Genomic DNA, 14,526 nt, shown 5'->3' on the forward strand with positions numbered 1-14,526 from the left:
GTTCTGCGGAAGAACTGAACGCGGGTTCTGATGAGAACAGTGTAAGCGTTCAAGCAAACCACTTCTGAAGATGCAAGCCACTCGTGCTTGCGAAAAGTCAAGAAGAAATTCTACCCAACGACGGCCTAAAACCCCGATAAACCCATTAGTTTTAAGGAATGGCCTCGAAAGTCTATCTCTTTTGATACTTACAGTGTTATTGTTGCTCTCGCCTAGTCCCATTACACCAACACTGTCCACTAAATTATTTAACAACCATCATGTAATCGTTTTTTTATTGTTACTTAATAGCGTTTCGCGATGTTTGCGGTCGCCGAAGAACTGGCCAGTTACCCAGATCACTTACACGCTTTCACTTTGTGTACCCCCAATTTTCGCTTAATTCGAATTGGATATTAATATGCATCTACAGACTTAACAGCGGGTGTCTGTATAAAAAATCCAAAATGAGAAGAATTAATTTGATTAAAAAATCAGCATTTTAAAGGATGGAAGGGACTGGCAAAGCCAATCGCCTTAAATAAAGAGGGACGCATTACTTACAAACCTCGGCATGATGGCTGGAAAGTGTCTGGACCAAAACCGCTCAGAAGAACTCTTCGAAGCGACATTGATGGGAATGGTGCCATAGTGATAAAGTGGGCAGACAGGTAACAGGTAGAAGGCCTTTGTAAGGTCAAGAAAAGCTGCTACTGGGAAACGGTTACACGGGGAAAATGTGGGAAAACTTTTAATACCTGACTGCCTTTGAGTCCTCCTTCGCGTCGAAAATTACCCACTTTCTAGTCCTTTGCTATCCCATAGTGGCGGCAGTCGCTTGAATGAGCTGCGGTGTGGAAAATCCCAAAAATGCACTTTTATTGCGCTCGCACTTAAATTGCTATTGTTCTTTTCCGTGCTGGGCTTAGACTGATGCTCGTCGTGGCAGCTGGCAACTTTTAACTAGCCTGCCATGGAGCTACATAAAACGCAAAATCTTCAGTAGCTTGCCATCTTCAAAGTCCATTTTCCTATTAAACATCAGAGAGATTCCGAAGTAAGTGAAAGGAACTTGAGTATTAATAAATTCCCCGCTTCTTCAACCATCGACAGCTGGTTGAACGAGTGGTTAACATTTCCCAGTGTTCATCATTCATCTATACTTTTGTTTAAAGCATGAATCTAATGTTTATACTTTTCAAGGCTGTCGCGTTTCAAACCGAATACCTTTGCGTAGTTTAACATTATCGCTCGCATGCAATTTAGTCAAATTGTCCGTCCGCGGCAATAGTGATTGGATAATAAATGTGCATTTGAAATTATTGGCGACGACAGACATTCTTCTGCTCTTGTATTTGGAAAAATATCCTGTTCCCAGCTAGCTAAAAACTTAAACCAAAAACAGTGCCTTTTTAATGCGTCTAATCATCCGCAAGTTTTACATTAAGAACGGCCTGGTGAGGATTTCAGCCTCCTGCCGCTGGTGCAGTGAGCCGACTCCTACCGCTGGAACAGCCTGAGTGGGTCGCCCGCAATATCTCACCTGGGAAACTCACAAAATTAGCTCGAGATTCTCCAACGCCCCGAATATCCGCTTACAGATCTGCCGATCAGATTCTCAAATCGCCGCTTGAAGAACGTCCAAGCGCCCATGTTTTGCGGCTCCTCCTGGCACCAAACCAGGCCTGAAATGTAGCATTTCAATTAAAAACCCGCTGAACATTCCTGTAAAGTTTCACTACTTTTTGCCCTTTTATAGGGCGCCAACTCCTGCAGCAATTCGCCAGTGGGAAACGGGCAGAAACTTTCCATCCGCAGGATTGCGGTAGTCGTCTCCCCAATAGCCTCCCTTTGTTTGGCCAAAGAATAGTAGTGCTTTCCCGAGGTTAGTAGGACTCGCGTTGCTTTGGATGGGTCTACTGTATCATCTCCTAAGGAGTTTTAGCGAGTGGTAGTTGTCTCTCTAGAAATCCCACTGACCTAAAACTGGCCGAAAATGCGTCCCTTGGACCATCTGCGAAATTCCGGAAACGCACTGGGGCGCCCGCAAGAGTGTCTTCGGGGTGATAATCACTAGGGGCTTTCGGTAGTTTCTCACCATCTGAAAATAGTCCCCGTTTCCAACAGCACTAGGCGATGGACTGTTCTTTACCTGGCGCCTGAGCAGGTGGAAATACTGTGCAGGAGTGCTGGGCTGGCAAACCTGGAGATTCACGTTATCCCCATCCACTTGGTCCTCTTTTGAGTCGGTGAGCTGCAAAAAACGCTCCACTCTGGCGCAACTGTGCTCAGGCCCAGCTCCATCGTAACCATGAGGCAACAGCACCGTTAATCCGCTCTGATAGATCCATTTTGCTAAAAGGAAATGTTCTGATCCAGTCCACGATCTATCAAGAGCGCCCATACCTTCCCCAGAGGTGATAAACGTGTCAAATATGATTTGGGCGCCGTTGAAAAAGTCCCCAAACTGCGCCTCCCAAATCACCAAAGTCTCCGGAGTTTCGATGCTCATTCCATACTCGAAGCCCAGCACAGCTTCTTCGGACAGGATGCTGTTGGCCAGTTCCAGAAAAGCGCGCTGGTTCGGATGGAGATTGTTTAGCGGCACATGAATGGTGTTGTTCTTTTGATCTACCAACATTGCGTGTCTTTGCGAAAAGGTTCCTCTGCCTATGTCCTGGCCGCTGATTCTAACATTTTGCCCTAAAACAGAGGTTTTTATTAAGAAAAAGTTCACACACTTATTGCTTGTCCTCACCTTCAAGCAAGAGCGAGCCAATCGCCAAAGCCTCAGCAGTGGACCAGTCAATATCGGTGCCTTCCGCTATTCTGGACAGGCGATTCTTGATGTGCCCCCTTAAAATCGTTGGATGGATGTTCTGAAACCGATCTGTTACATACAAATCGCGTCAATTGAGACAATCTTACGAAACTCTCGGGATAATTGACCGATTTTTCGCCGATGGAAGCGAGCAAATCCGCATCAACGCCCGTATTCCATACTGATATTGCAGCCTTCGCTTGCGAAAAGCCTTGCCAGTGTCCTTTGAAGTAATCGTCCTGAAATAGGGAACAATTAATTGTAAACTGAGTTTAGTATGAGGCTATTCCTTACCTTGGGTTTGTGCTCGTCAACCCGCTGCAGTTCTTCGTTAAGCCAATCGAAGTGTTCGTCGTAAATCTCCGAGCATTCCTGCTCGCTCACTATGCCTTGGCTGCTGAGTTTTTCCGCGAAGAGATCAGGAACTGAACTAAAAACTCATCAACCTGTACAGATAAGTTCTTATGGCTCAGGCGGATTCATGCTTTCAAAACCTTCTTCTTGGGCATTACGCCTGAAAATCATTTTACTAATAAATTAAACATTTTCTCCAAATGATGGTTATTTTGATAAAGAATTCGTGCTTTATTGGAAATAAGAGCACTCTTTATCAATCTTTTTGAAACGCACACGAAAATGTTGAAGCGATTACCCAAGAAAAAGGTTTTGAAATCCTGTAAAAGCTGTTTACCTTCTTGCGTTGATTATCGAGTACAATGCAGGATTTGTGAACGTCGGCTCGTCCATTTCATTGTGACCCCATCGCCGGAAGCAGCACATATCCACAAACACATCCTTGCGGAACTTCCTCTGATAGGCTACAGCCAGCCTTGTGGCCTTCAGAACCTCCTACAGTTCCCTATTAGACCAAGTGGACTGCATCCAGGCTCCTACTCACCTCCGGATGGTCTCCATTCACGTGAAGAACTGGCGCTTGCACGATTTTCGCCACATCCGTGCAATAGCGTGAGGATCTGCCGCGGTCCGCAGGAGTGGTGAAACCCACCTGGTTGTTCACCACCAAGTGCACGGAGCCGCCGACTTCGAAATGAGGAGCTGCGCTCAGCTCTAAACACTCCTGGTTTATTCCCTGGCCGCTTAGAGCTGCGTCGCCATGGACCTAGTTAAAATATGTTGAGTGATAGTGGGTTTTTCATAGAAATCCTCCTACTTGCACATTGAGAACTCGGTCGCCCCAGCGGGAAAGACTGGCAAAATGCCTCAATTGCTTCGCTCGCGATTTGCCCATGGAAACTGGATTTACTGCCTCAAGATGGGAGGGGTTTCTCAATACTGATACATGCAGGGGTTTGCCGTTACAATCCAGATCGGTGCTGGAGACTGAAACAATGTCTTTTAAAGTCCCCGTTGAAATATTCTTCATTGTGTCTCCATTTAAAATGGCTTAAGACTTTAAGGCTTAGGCGAGAGTGGGCCACGACGATGAGACTTCGCAATATTTTCTTTTACAATAAGCGGAAACATCTATTACCCCGTTTGGGTATTACTAATACAGTGTTACTTCGGTGGTAAAAGTTTCTTCCTGTCTGGATTTTGGCCAAAATGCATGTGAGTGACGACGTTTCTTTTCATGTGTATGATTCCAATCCAAAAAGGACCCACTCTCCCCTACATCGCCAACTAAAACACGAAAAATTGGCAGGATTGGACCAAATAATTGCTACTCACTAATGTGACTGAGAACATCTCCATCACATTGGTACTTATCGGGAAAATCTGCTTTTCCTCCCAGTTTGTTGAAGATTTCCACCGGTGGGTAATTAAGCAGGCCAGTTAGCAAATTCAGCCGGCCTCGATGCGGCATTGCCAGAACAACCTGCTCCAGACCATCTGCAGGAGCAAGAGCATGCTTTAACCAGGAACCTACAGATTAACCAGCTACTAAACCTTCAGCTGCCAGGTGGAAGAGTTCCTGAAAAAACACCATCATGCTCTCAGCGCCTTCGCCTCCATATCTTTTCACGCTGGAGAACCGCTTGGCCAGAAAGCGGTCGAAGGCTTGCGACCTGATCAACTCTTTCAGCATCCAGATCTTTGTACCGTCAGTCAGCTCTTGGTTGGAAAGCCGCTCGAATTCTGCCGCAAACCATTCGCGCTCTTCTTCAGTCTGGAAGCGGAAAAATCCGAATGATGGTTATTCGATCCAGACCACAAAGAAAACTGTTCCTTCCTTTGCAACAGTTATCTTTAGGAAAATGGCGGAAAGAGTTGAAATTAAGAAAACCTTGCTTGCGCCGCATTGCTGCCTTACCTCCAAGTAGTCGAACTCTGCGCTGCAATACTTGCAGTAGGTTTTCCTCAAAAACGCCAACAGCTCATCCAAACTGGCTTCAGCTGCAGGAAAATTCACGATTCCTTCGCTCAGTCTCACCTTGTCGGCAGTTGTTTGAAAACCATACCTGCTGATGTCCAGCTCAACTGCTTCACTACAAGACAGATATCGATTTTAACAAAATTTCAAGCTTTGGGTCAAGTACTCACTCCTCAACCGCTTCAGTTAGAGCTACAGGGTTGGTACTGGCGTATTTATGCCCATATGACCTAAAGGCGCAGATCAATCGGTACAGGTTGCTTTGCTCTGATCTATTCCGCAGCCAATGGCTGGGAACTATCAGAAAGGCTGTTAAAAAGTCCGCAAGCTGCTTGGGCTAAGTACTCACGCTTGAATTGGGATTTTGGTAACTTCCTGTATCCAAACGTGTAGTCACTGTGGTAAAACCGAGCCAGATAGCGCCCCTTGACCAACAAGTTAGCATACATCACTGTTAGCGTGTTTTGTATAATTAATCCTGAATACAAATGGGACCAGTAAAGGAGCAGTTTGTGCATTGACCTTTCCATACAACTGCTTCAATAACAGCATAAACATACTGTTATCTTGTAGTCAATGGATAAATGGTAAATATAAGGCGCGATAACATGAGCGAATAGATTAGTCAATCAAACGCAAAGTGAAAGAACATTTCGTTTAAGTGGGATCGAAGACAATAAAACACTCAGTCAAGACTAAAAAGTTATTCTAATACAGGCGTTTTAACGTTTAATGATAAATTTGTCGAAATTTGAATGAGTGATGCTGCGCTCGTTGGTGAAGACCGCTTTGGTGATTTTCGATTGAGGACTGCCCACTTTCTGCAGCCAGTTAACCCTGGGAAAATAACAACAAATGAGCAATTTGCTTTAAAATAGATTTAAAAACTAGTTACAAATACAAAAGGAGAATTGGTCAAACCAGAAAGAAGGGATAAACTAACGAAAAGCGGGCGAAACAAAAGGTACAAAACGGAGCACAAATATTGTCTGCCAACGCAAAACTGCCAAATTTCCTTATCGATGGTTCACTTTCTAAAAAGGCCATTTATTTCTGTCTAGAATGATGTATAAATAAGCGTTCTTGCTCATTTTGCCTCCGAGATATGAGCAAAAAGCGGACGGAAAACATGAAATTTTGGCATAATCTTGCACCTAAAAGTCTGATATTCAAATTTCCTCATTAACGTTGTTACGACTGAATGGACTTTTCAATTCTCTATCCAACAATGCCAAAACGAATTCTGTGGCTCGAATGGTTCTTGAGAAACTTCGAATAAAGGCCAGGCAAGACTGTATTTTTTCTACATAACCCCCCCTGACTTTAAAGCTGGATCCGCCCCTCGCAAAACTGTTGAAAACAGGGTCATTGCGGAAGAAGATGAACAGAGACAAGTGTTTTAAATACACTTTAAAAAATGCAAAAACAAGAGCACATGAATCGATGAACGACCCACGAGTAAGTGCCTCTGTAGAGACCTGGTAGGTACACTAGTGTGTAAATTGTTTCCATGTTCCACCACATAAATAGAACTTACAGTTCAGCCACCTTGCTACGTTTTCCCTCAATTACCCCCTGGACAGTGTCATGTTGCGTATTCCTGCACCATCCTCCTAAGCCCAACTTGCCGGCCTCAGCTGCTGTGTACTGAAAGAACAACGCATCATCGACCGCGACACTAACTAAAGCTGCCCGTTACCTTTCTGAAGAACACCCCTGCAAGGAAAATAGGCCTGCATTGAGGTGATTTCTAGCTTAAAAATGGACATTACCTTGCACTTTTCCATACACCTCGAAATCCACTGCTATTAATTGCTCTGAGGCTGAAGCCATGAGAAGTGGGATTAAGTTTGCAGAAAGTAACAAAAACACTGTTGACAAAACACTAGCTGTGGAAACACTTGCCAATTTTCGCATTGTTATGTTTACGTTGGGGGTCGTTAGTGTTTGGTTGCTATGGCAATAGGCCAGAGTTGCCATTGTTTACGCAACGTTGGCAAGTGAATAGATAGCGCAACATATTCAACTATAGTCCAGTTTAACGCGTTTTGCCTTGCTGGCTTTCCTCAATTGGCTTAGGTAAGTCTTAAGTACCGAGCAGGTTTAGAAATTTTGCGAATTTCCAGCTAGGCAACTTCAACGAGTATATTGTGTTGCCTACAGACCAAGCCAATCAGCTGGGCGCCAGTCAGCTGTGCGCTTGATCGATTCCTGTCACTCGTCCTTGCTTTGGTATCGAATTGTTGTTCCTTTCACAACTGAATCCGCAATCCGCGTTTGTTGTTAAATAGTTCGAATTGCATGCTGCACGGCAAAGACGTGTCCAACGCTGCTGTTTACTGTGCGATGTTCCGAGTTTTCAACTGAATAAACGATGTTCGAAAAGACTTTAGCAGATCTGTGGCAATCGGTGGAATACTCGAACGCCTGGTGGATCTGTTTGTTCTCCGTTTGTGCGGTGCTGTTATGCCTGTTTGCAGCCAGGTGAGTCCTCACACGTTCATCTACCAGAAGAAACTCTCTTCTCCATTAATTGCCGGCCTTGGGATCATCAGCACAAAGAAATCTCTTCAGTGCTGCTGGCTGTTGCAACTGAGTTTATTGCAAACAGTCCCTTCCGTACCTCTCAGTACATTGTCTTGGCTTAGGGCTGATGTGGGGTTGCAGCTCTATATTTATCGAGGGGTACAGTTTTTGGGGTTCTGCCAGTTACGTTCGCTCCATGATTCTCCAGTCCTTGTAGGTACCACTTAGACAGTTGCTTCCTGTGGGGGCGATAATATTGGCTTTATTCTACCATTCATTACTCACCAATTGTTTCTCCATATGGATAGGGGGTTTTTGAGGCTAAGTGAGCAAAAGGATGACAGAGAGTAACTGCTTTAAACACCTATTAAGACAAGGTTTAAGCTATGGTGGTCGATTGAGACCAGATTCTTTGGGTTATCACAAAATCAATATTTGCTTAATCAGTGTTTTTGGTTTTGGACTGCAGTTTTCGCAGCAATTTTACTGAGCACATTGCTTATCAAGAATAATATGTGTGAATGTGTGAATAATAAACTGAAAATTTGAAAAGTTTTGCTCGCTCAAGAGATATAGGGGCAAAAAAAATTTCCCTTTAGCCATAAATAGTCACTTTTGAAACAGTTGGATAGGGACAGATGGATTTATAAGGTGGCCACAACGATCACCGGATCTAACACCTCAAGATTTTTTCTTCGGAGAATGTTGGAGAATCAAATTTATAAAAAAGTCATTTTAGCCGGAGAGCACTTGCTCAAAGATTCATGAGTCATTGGCAGAAATAAGACCCTTACACATAATGAATGACTTAAAATCCGTTCGAACAAGATATCAAAAGTGCATTGAAAACAACTAAGGCGTTCTCAGTTATTGCAATCCTTATTCTGAATATTTTAATTCGTTTCCAAGTTCCTGTAGTTTTTTAATCTACTTTGTTGTGCCAGCATTTTTTGCTACTATTTGTCTGTTTTGTGTTTAAATTCCCCAATTATCTTCAAAGTCCCCGCATTGGTAATATTCTCTCGATAATTGCTTTTAATCACATCAGCATTTTTTGTCCTCAGACGAAGCGACTTCAAGTATTTCTGGGTGCAAAAACCTTTTCTTTACAAAGGCAACACTTTGAATCCACTGGCTGCTAATACCTAAATAGTTTATTTACTGTTGCTCACTAATGAGTCTTTTATGTGTCACAGCCGATAACAGAACAATGTTTTACACTTTTATCTGAAAACCTTCTATATTTATGGTAGTTTCGTCAGGTAACCCGGACACTGAACCACGAAATGTTGCATTAATTTGGCACTAAACTATGCGCATATACTTTAGTGGCTGGTTGAGATGAATTAGACTCCTGCATCCCAATGAGCTCACGCTATTAATATTCCATAAAACATGCTAATTATGTTGGTGGCTTCGAACCGTTCGGTTACCGGATCGAACAAAAAACAGCCTTGCTAACGGATTTTTTTTGGTCAATTGTTAAAATGTTGCGAAAACATTGATCAGATCCAAGTCTACACGGTATTTGTTGAAAAAAAAGCTTCTGACTGTCGCTTATAAAAGTGTACTCACATTGTATATTATTCGTAGAACTTTTTATTTGATTTTTTTTTGAAAAAAAGCAGTTTTCGACCATAATCACAATTTTTTTACAAACTTCTTGTTGGGTATTTCGCCTCAAAAATTTTTGTCTTTAAAAAAGACAGAATTTCCTCACGTCTTCTATTACACATTGATAAATAGTGCTCCTAAAGTAAACAAATGAATCGCCTCAACAATATAGACTTATCCATAATCACAATGTTTTGTTTCGGAGAATATGCTTGACAATACAATGGAAGTACACAACATCTCTGTTTTTCTTTGGCATTAGTTTTGTTTAATTTGAATTTATTTAATTTCCTTTCTTTGCTGTGTTCCTGTTCTTTCGTGAAAACATTTAAAGTTTCATAAAAAACCGTTTAAAGTTGCATTAGCCGCCGCCTCCTCCTCCTTCTATATCCATATAGCAACATGTCGTCGCCAAGGACAACGGTAAACAATTGCCGGGAGCCGTTAGCGACAATGTCAAAAGGGTGCGTTTGAGTGAATTGTTGAGTGCTCCTGTAAAACCTCAAAAAAATGGCTGAAAATACTCACATTGGTAACGTGGGAAGCACTAATGAGGACTTGAGGAAGAAAAAATTTGGCCGTCGAGGCAGATTTTCGAGTAAGAACAACCACACTGAGCAGACCTTGCGGGAGATGTCCCAACCTCAAACTTGTGAGGATAATCTACTTGAGCGCGAGCAGAGAAGGCCGTTTAATAGGCCCTATGGCGAGAAGTGCGAATATGCAATTTCGCAATTGTCCTTTGCGCCCACTAATGAGCTTCCCTGTCTGGACCTGAAGGAGAAAAAGTTCTCCGGCCGAAACCGGCTTTATATTGGAAACATTGGGACTGGAATCACCAGTGAGGACCTGGAGGCTCTATTCAAGCCCTACGGAGAGGTATCCGAGATTTTCGTCCACAAGGATAAATGCTTTGGCTTTATCAAGTTGGACTATTACGCTAACGCTGTGAAGGCCAGAAAGGAGCTGGATGGGGTTCTGTTGAAGTCCAGAAACCTCAAGCTGAAACTATCACCGAGTTGCGCTATAGTGAAGGTGCGGAATTTGAGCCCTTTTGTCACTAGCGAGCTCCTGCTCCATGCGTTTTCTCCTTTCGGGGAAGTCGAACACGCGACTGTCTTGGTAGACGAAAGAGGCAAGTCGACTGGAGAGGGCTTCATAGGTGGGTATAGTTGAATAAATTAACCCACATTTATTCAATGGGAATTGCAGACTTTGTCAGGAAGAATAGCGCCGTTCAAGCGATCCAAAAGTGTCGAGACAAGTGCTACTTTCTGAGCTACGCCTTAAGGCCAGTGATAGTTGAGCCGTATGATCTTGTCGATCAAACTGTAGGATTATCGGACAAGCATTTTAACAGAAGGAATAATGATTTTTATCAGGTATTGCAAACGGATATGAAGAGATTATTGGGTTTTATGGGCTTAAAAGGCATTTGCCTAGTACTGCGTTCCCAAAACTGTTTTAGCAGTAAAAGGACATTTTTTCTAATTGATTACTTTATTTATTTCAATAAGCTTATTTGGCCTTGTGGAAATCTCCCGGTCTGTTCACTTTTCTACTCCGTCAAAAGTCCTAACTGTTGCCTAAGCGACTTGCTCAACTGCTATAAATGGAAATTAAATTAAACAAATTATTCAAGAACGCATTTTCTGTTCCAAATCCATAATATTAAATCGAATTATCTCCCGATTACTTAGTTTGCAGAAACGCCTGTTTTGCTCTAAACTCGGCCAATTGGCGTACTAATTCTAATCAACAGTTTGCTCACAAAAAAGCTCAGAAATTCAAATGCCTTCCATAAAAACCCCACTAATTTCCTCAATAAGAATCCGAAAATTTCTGAAGCTGAACTTTTTCTTCCTCTTCAAGGACCGTTCGATTGGTCCGCGTTTGGCCGAATTAGGATCGTTTGAAGATGAGTACGCCAGCCGCTGGAAGAGTCTCTTCGATTTGTACGGACAGAAGGAGGAGGCGATTCGTTTAGAGTTCAAAATGGAACGCGATAAACTGGAGGCGCAGATGGAGTATGCGCGTTTTGAGCAGGAAACTGAAACGCTGCGCGAACAGTTGCGTGCCCGTGAATTGGACAAAGAGCGCCAGAAGAAGGAGTGGGAAGCTAAGGAGAGATTTGCAGAGGTAAATCGCATGTTGCTACTTAGCGGACAAGTTTAGTAACAGTGATTTCTGAAAAGGAGGAAAAAGTTAGAGCTAAAGCGCAGATCCGCCAAACTGAGGAGGGTCTTCAGGCCAAATTGATGCGACAGCAAAAGGACATGGAGCTGCGCCAGGAGGAAGCCAGTCTTCTCATGCAGGCTCAGAATCTCAACTCAATCTTGGACACTCAGGAGCATTTGGAGTACGATGCGCCCACATCATCAACTAGAGGTGTTTTGAGATTTTTCCTACATTCCTGGTACCAAAGAGTTTAATTTTTAGAGATGCCTGTGAAGTACGGGTCGTTCAACTCCTCGCTTTCCCATGCTGGAAGCGATGGTTTCAACCAGGTTTGGAAAAGACCTGCCATTGAAGGGCGCTGGATTCGGGAGGATCTTGAAAACAGGGGCTTTCCGTCCAAGAGAAGGCGCTTTTAAGCGGCGCGCTTATGACTGGTTTATTTTACTTTAAATTTGTTCTAAATTAGAATTAGTAGTTTACGTGTAATTATTGGCCTAAATAAAGTACAGTTTTAATAAAATAACTACTAAAAAGTTCTGTGTAGCTTATTGAAAAGCCTTGCTGCCAATTACCATAATTTATCTTTACCCAGTTGGGTATTACTTATGATCGTAATGGGTATATTATGCAAATACGCACACATAAATACTCTCCTTGACACATAAAAGACACAAATTGATCGATTATTGTGGTCTGAGCATGTTATTTCCAGCCTAAAGCCGTGTAACTTGATCAAGCCTATTTTTCCGTGGAACTAAAGGGAGTTTTTCATTTTGCAGAAACATGGTGGTACTTCGGGTGCACGGCGAAGAGTTCGTGTTTCCCACGTCGTTGCACCATCAGATGCAGCCCAGAATTCCTCAGATGAATATGATGAAAGTCCACATTCCGTTCACGTTTAAGCTGCTGGAAACATCCAGATCGTCCTATTCAGGTAAACAGGATCTGCCTGCAAAATCCTGCAATGTAAAGTGGCAGGAATTGATTTCTTTCAGCAATCGAAGTGTTCAGTTGTTTGTGTTTTTCTAAACCTTTCACAATATATCCTTGATGGTCTATGTTTTCCTGAATGGTAGTCGGCCCTGAGTTAGCCCGATAAATTCCACTAGTTTTGCTTTCTCGATTTCCTGTTTTAATAAATTTGCTTCAAATTGATGTTTATCGATTTTCTGTTTTCCGTATTTGCGTTGTTTCGATCATTCATAACTGCTTTTGCTTCAGAGTTACACGGTGTTAAGGCGCGCATAATGAAGTCAATTTTTTCAAAAATTCCTAGTGTTCAAAAGAGCGTGTGGAAAAGTTTTAAAGAATATTTCCCATCGACACTTCAACCAACTCAATCGATCAGAAGTGAAAAATTCACGGTCCTTCGAGTTCTTTGACTTCACCATAAGCAACCCACTTTATTCGAGTGGTTATATAACGGCAGTTACACTTAAAAGTCGGTCAAGGCTGTTGATCTCGAAGAATAGAAACTTTCTTGTGCGGGTTTGATGCAACACTTTGGCGCACTAAAAGGCACAAGGTTTATCAAATCCACCACATTTCATTAGCTGCTGGCAACAACCGAAATGATTTCGTTATCTAATTCCAGTTTTTTCTCACTTGGGCCTTTACGTAATCAGTGGTTGGTTGGCTGTCTTACTCTTTGGGGAATTCTTCGGCCCATTCTTTTCGCATGCTTCAAGCAAGCGCGAGCTGATGGCCCGAAAACTCGGTCACTAGCGTGCAATTGTTGCATAAGAACCGTTGCAGTCTTGGAGTTTAGTGAAAGTCCAGTCTGAATTATTCACAGTCGGTTTAGCTTTAAAGGTTTTTTGAACGGAAAACGCACCGTTGGTGCATCGGCACGTTTCCTTTGCCACCAGTGAGCGCCAGCAGTGCTGCTATTGGTTGCGAGCTTGCGTCAATTGAGGCGGCTCCGGTTTCAGGGCAGGGCAAATTAATTTGCGCCACCGATCAGATCGTTCACTTTATCTGGCTTTGACCTATAAAGATTTGGGGAATTTTTGCCAGTTTGGGATGCATCAGTCATGCTGGCGCCATCAATGATCAATAATCCGGATGCTCGGTGGAATATTTACCGATTGACCGATGCCAGTTAATTTATTCCATTCATAAACGAGGACGGTGTTAACAATGGCGCGCGATAGGATTTTTGATAAGGGAAGCCAGACCAAGGATGTTCTTTGCGCTTCAGAGTTCAGTTCTTCTTAGAGCAAATCGCCGGAACATTCTTTGTCTTGAGCAAGTTCGGCAGTTAGAGACTTTTAACTGTTGTTGGGTGCATAAATAATGGGCATCTAGCACGTAGCTGCCGAACCATCCCAGCACCATCATCCCAATTAGCAACAATCAATGAAACCGATTTTTCTGAACATTCATATCGACCCTGAGCGCTACGTGACCGAATCTTTAATGCGTCGATTTGTATTCGAACAATGTCGTCGATTTTTTCAATGTTCATCTATCGGCTCTTTGACATTGAGGCTCCATATCGGACCCCTAAGCCATGCGGGTGCGGGTCGCTGTCGGGAATTATTTCAATCGCACTGGCAAAACCGCAGTGTCTTCCCAAATCGTTTGAACTTTGGCCGTCGTCTAACCCAGATTTGACCCGGCTAGAGTTTTTTCATATCTTAACGGTTTTATTCAGGTAAATGGGTCGTTGGCGTATAGACGCGCATCATTACTTTCCAAATCCTTGACGTTTTTACGGAGATAACGGCTTATTGCATTATACAGGGTGTTGATTGACCCCGATGATAGGCTTAAAGAGCAAAACGTTTCAGACGGTTTGTCGTTAAAGTTTTGGTTGCTATTGAACTGTTTTGAAGCTCCATCAGCAGCAGCTCTTGAGATTGGTGAAACCCAGAACATTTGGAGCAAGAAAATTGCTAAGTGAATTGTGGAAAAACTGCATTTTTGACTCAGTTTTCCGGGTATTTTGATTCAAAAAACCAAATTTTGGAGTAATTTCTTTATATAGTCGTTAGGTCTTTGAACGAAGACTGCAGCAAATATTGATAAATTTCTCAACCAAATATTCAAACATTCTGCCCAATCACTCAAGTCT

At 42.9% G+C, this 14,526-nt stretch overlaps 6 protein-coding genes and 1 long non-coding RNA gene across 8 annotated transcripts in view; 3 read left to right on the forward strand and 4 right to left on the reverse strand.

The window, feature by feature from the left end:
* The window catches only part of LOC109537221, a 1,943-nt gene extending 1,313 nt beyond the window's left edge, over positions 1-630 (reverse strand). The window contains exon 1 of one of the 2 annotated variants that reach the window (XM_019903840.2): positions 544-630. In XM_019903840.2, the coding sequence (XP_019759399.1) occupies positions 544-555 (12 nt within the window). In that variant the 5' untranslated portion in view covers positions 556-630. Of the gene's footprint in view, positions 1-192; positions 347-543 lie in introns of those variants that run through there. The other variant, XM_019903837.2, reaches the window with a different exon arrangement.
* Positions 1-1,704, forward strand: part of LOC125502799 — a 2,143-nt gene extending 439 nt beyond the window's left edge. The window contains exon 2 of the long non-coding RNA XR_007280544.1: positions 292-1,704. This is a non-coding gene — a long non-coding RNA (uncharacterized LOC125502799). The remainder of the gene's footprint in view (positions 1-291) is intronic.
* Positions 1-14,526, reverse strand: part of LOC109537240 (glucose dehydrogenase [FAD, quinone]) — a 386,158-nt gene that overhangs the window by 333,066 nt on the left and 38,566 nt on the right. The window lies entirely within an intron of this gene.
* LOC109537220 (probable 2-oxoglutarate dehydrogenase E1 component DHKTD1 homolog, mitochondrial) lies at positions 1,387-5,677 on the reverse strand. The gene is made up of 17 exons (XM_048662092.1): positions 5,482-5,677; positions 5,303-5,429; positions 5,073-5,247; positions 4,709-4,928; positions 4,490-4,651; positions 3,972-4,141; positions 3,699-3,920; positions 3,492-3,649; positions 3,095-3,230; positions 2,908-3,039; positions 2,738-2,858; positions 2,386-2,682; positions 2,132-2,334; positions 1,960-2,080; positions 1,722-1,910; positions 1,579-1,664; positions 1,387-1,522 (listed from the first exon to the last, which is right to left on the reverse strand). Exons 1-17 carry the CDS (start codon positions 5,660-5,662, stop codon positions 1,418-1,420), a joined length of 2,805 nt encoding a protein of 934 aa, XP_048518049.1. The 5' UTR covers positions 5,663-5,677; the 3' UTR covers positions 1,387-1,417.
* Positions 5,822-7,112, reverse strand: LOC125502796 (acylphosphatase-1-like). Its single transcript, XM_048662102.1, has 4 exons — positions 6,905-7,112; positions 6,832-6,848; positions 6,670-6,779; positions 5,822-5,969 (listed from the first exon to the last, which is right to left on the reverse strand). Exons 1-4 carry the CDS (start codon positions 7,110-7,112, stop codon positions 5,855-5,857), a joined length of 450 nt encoding a protein of 149 aa, XP_048518059.1. The 3' UTR covers positions 5,822-5,854.
* LOC109537237 (cell growth regulator with RING finger domain protein 1) overlaps positions 7,447-14,526 on the forward strand; it is an 11,962-nt gene continuing 4,882 nt past the window's right edge. The window contains exons 1-2 of the mRNA XM_019903864.2: positions 7,447-7,616; positions 12,230-12,384. Coding sequence (XP_019759423.1) covers positions 7,507-7,616; positions 12,230-12,384 — 265 coding nt within the window. The 5' untranslated portion in view covers positions 7,447-7,506. The remainder of the gene's footprint in view (positions 7,617-12,229; positions 12,385-14,526) is intronic.
* On the forward strand, positions 9,394-11,983 carry LOC109537236 (hrp65 protein). Its single transcript, XM_019903863.2, has 5 exons — positions 9,394-10,434; positions 10,485-10,654; positions 11,145-11,411; positions 11,468-11,660; positions 11,712-11,983. Exons 1-5 carry the CDS (start codon positions 9,783-9,785, stop codon positions 11,864-11,866), a joined length of 1,437 nt encoding a protein of 478 aa, XP_019759422.2. The 5' UTR covers positions 9,394-9,782; the 3' UTR covers positions 11,867-11,983.

This window comes from Dendroctonus ponderosae, unplaced genomic scaffold, assembly GCF_020466585.1.
Source record: "Dendroctonus ponderosae isolate FM_Combo_2020 unplaced genomic scaffold, Dpon_F_20191213v2 Dpon_F_20191213_10, whole genome shotgun sequence".
Classification (NCBI taxonomy): domain Eukaryota; kingdom Metazoa; phylum Arthropoda; class Insecta; order Coleoptera; family Curculionidae; genus Dendroctonus; species Dendroctonus ponderosae.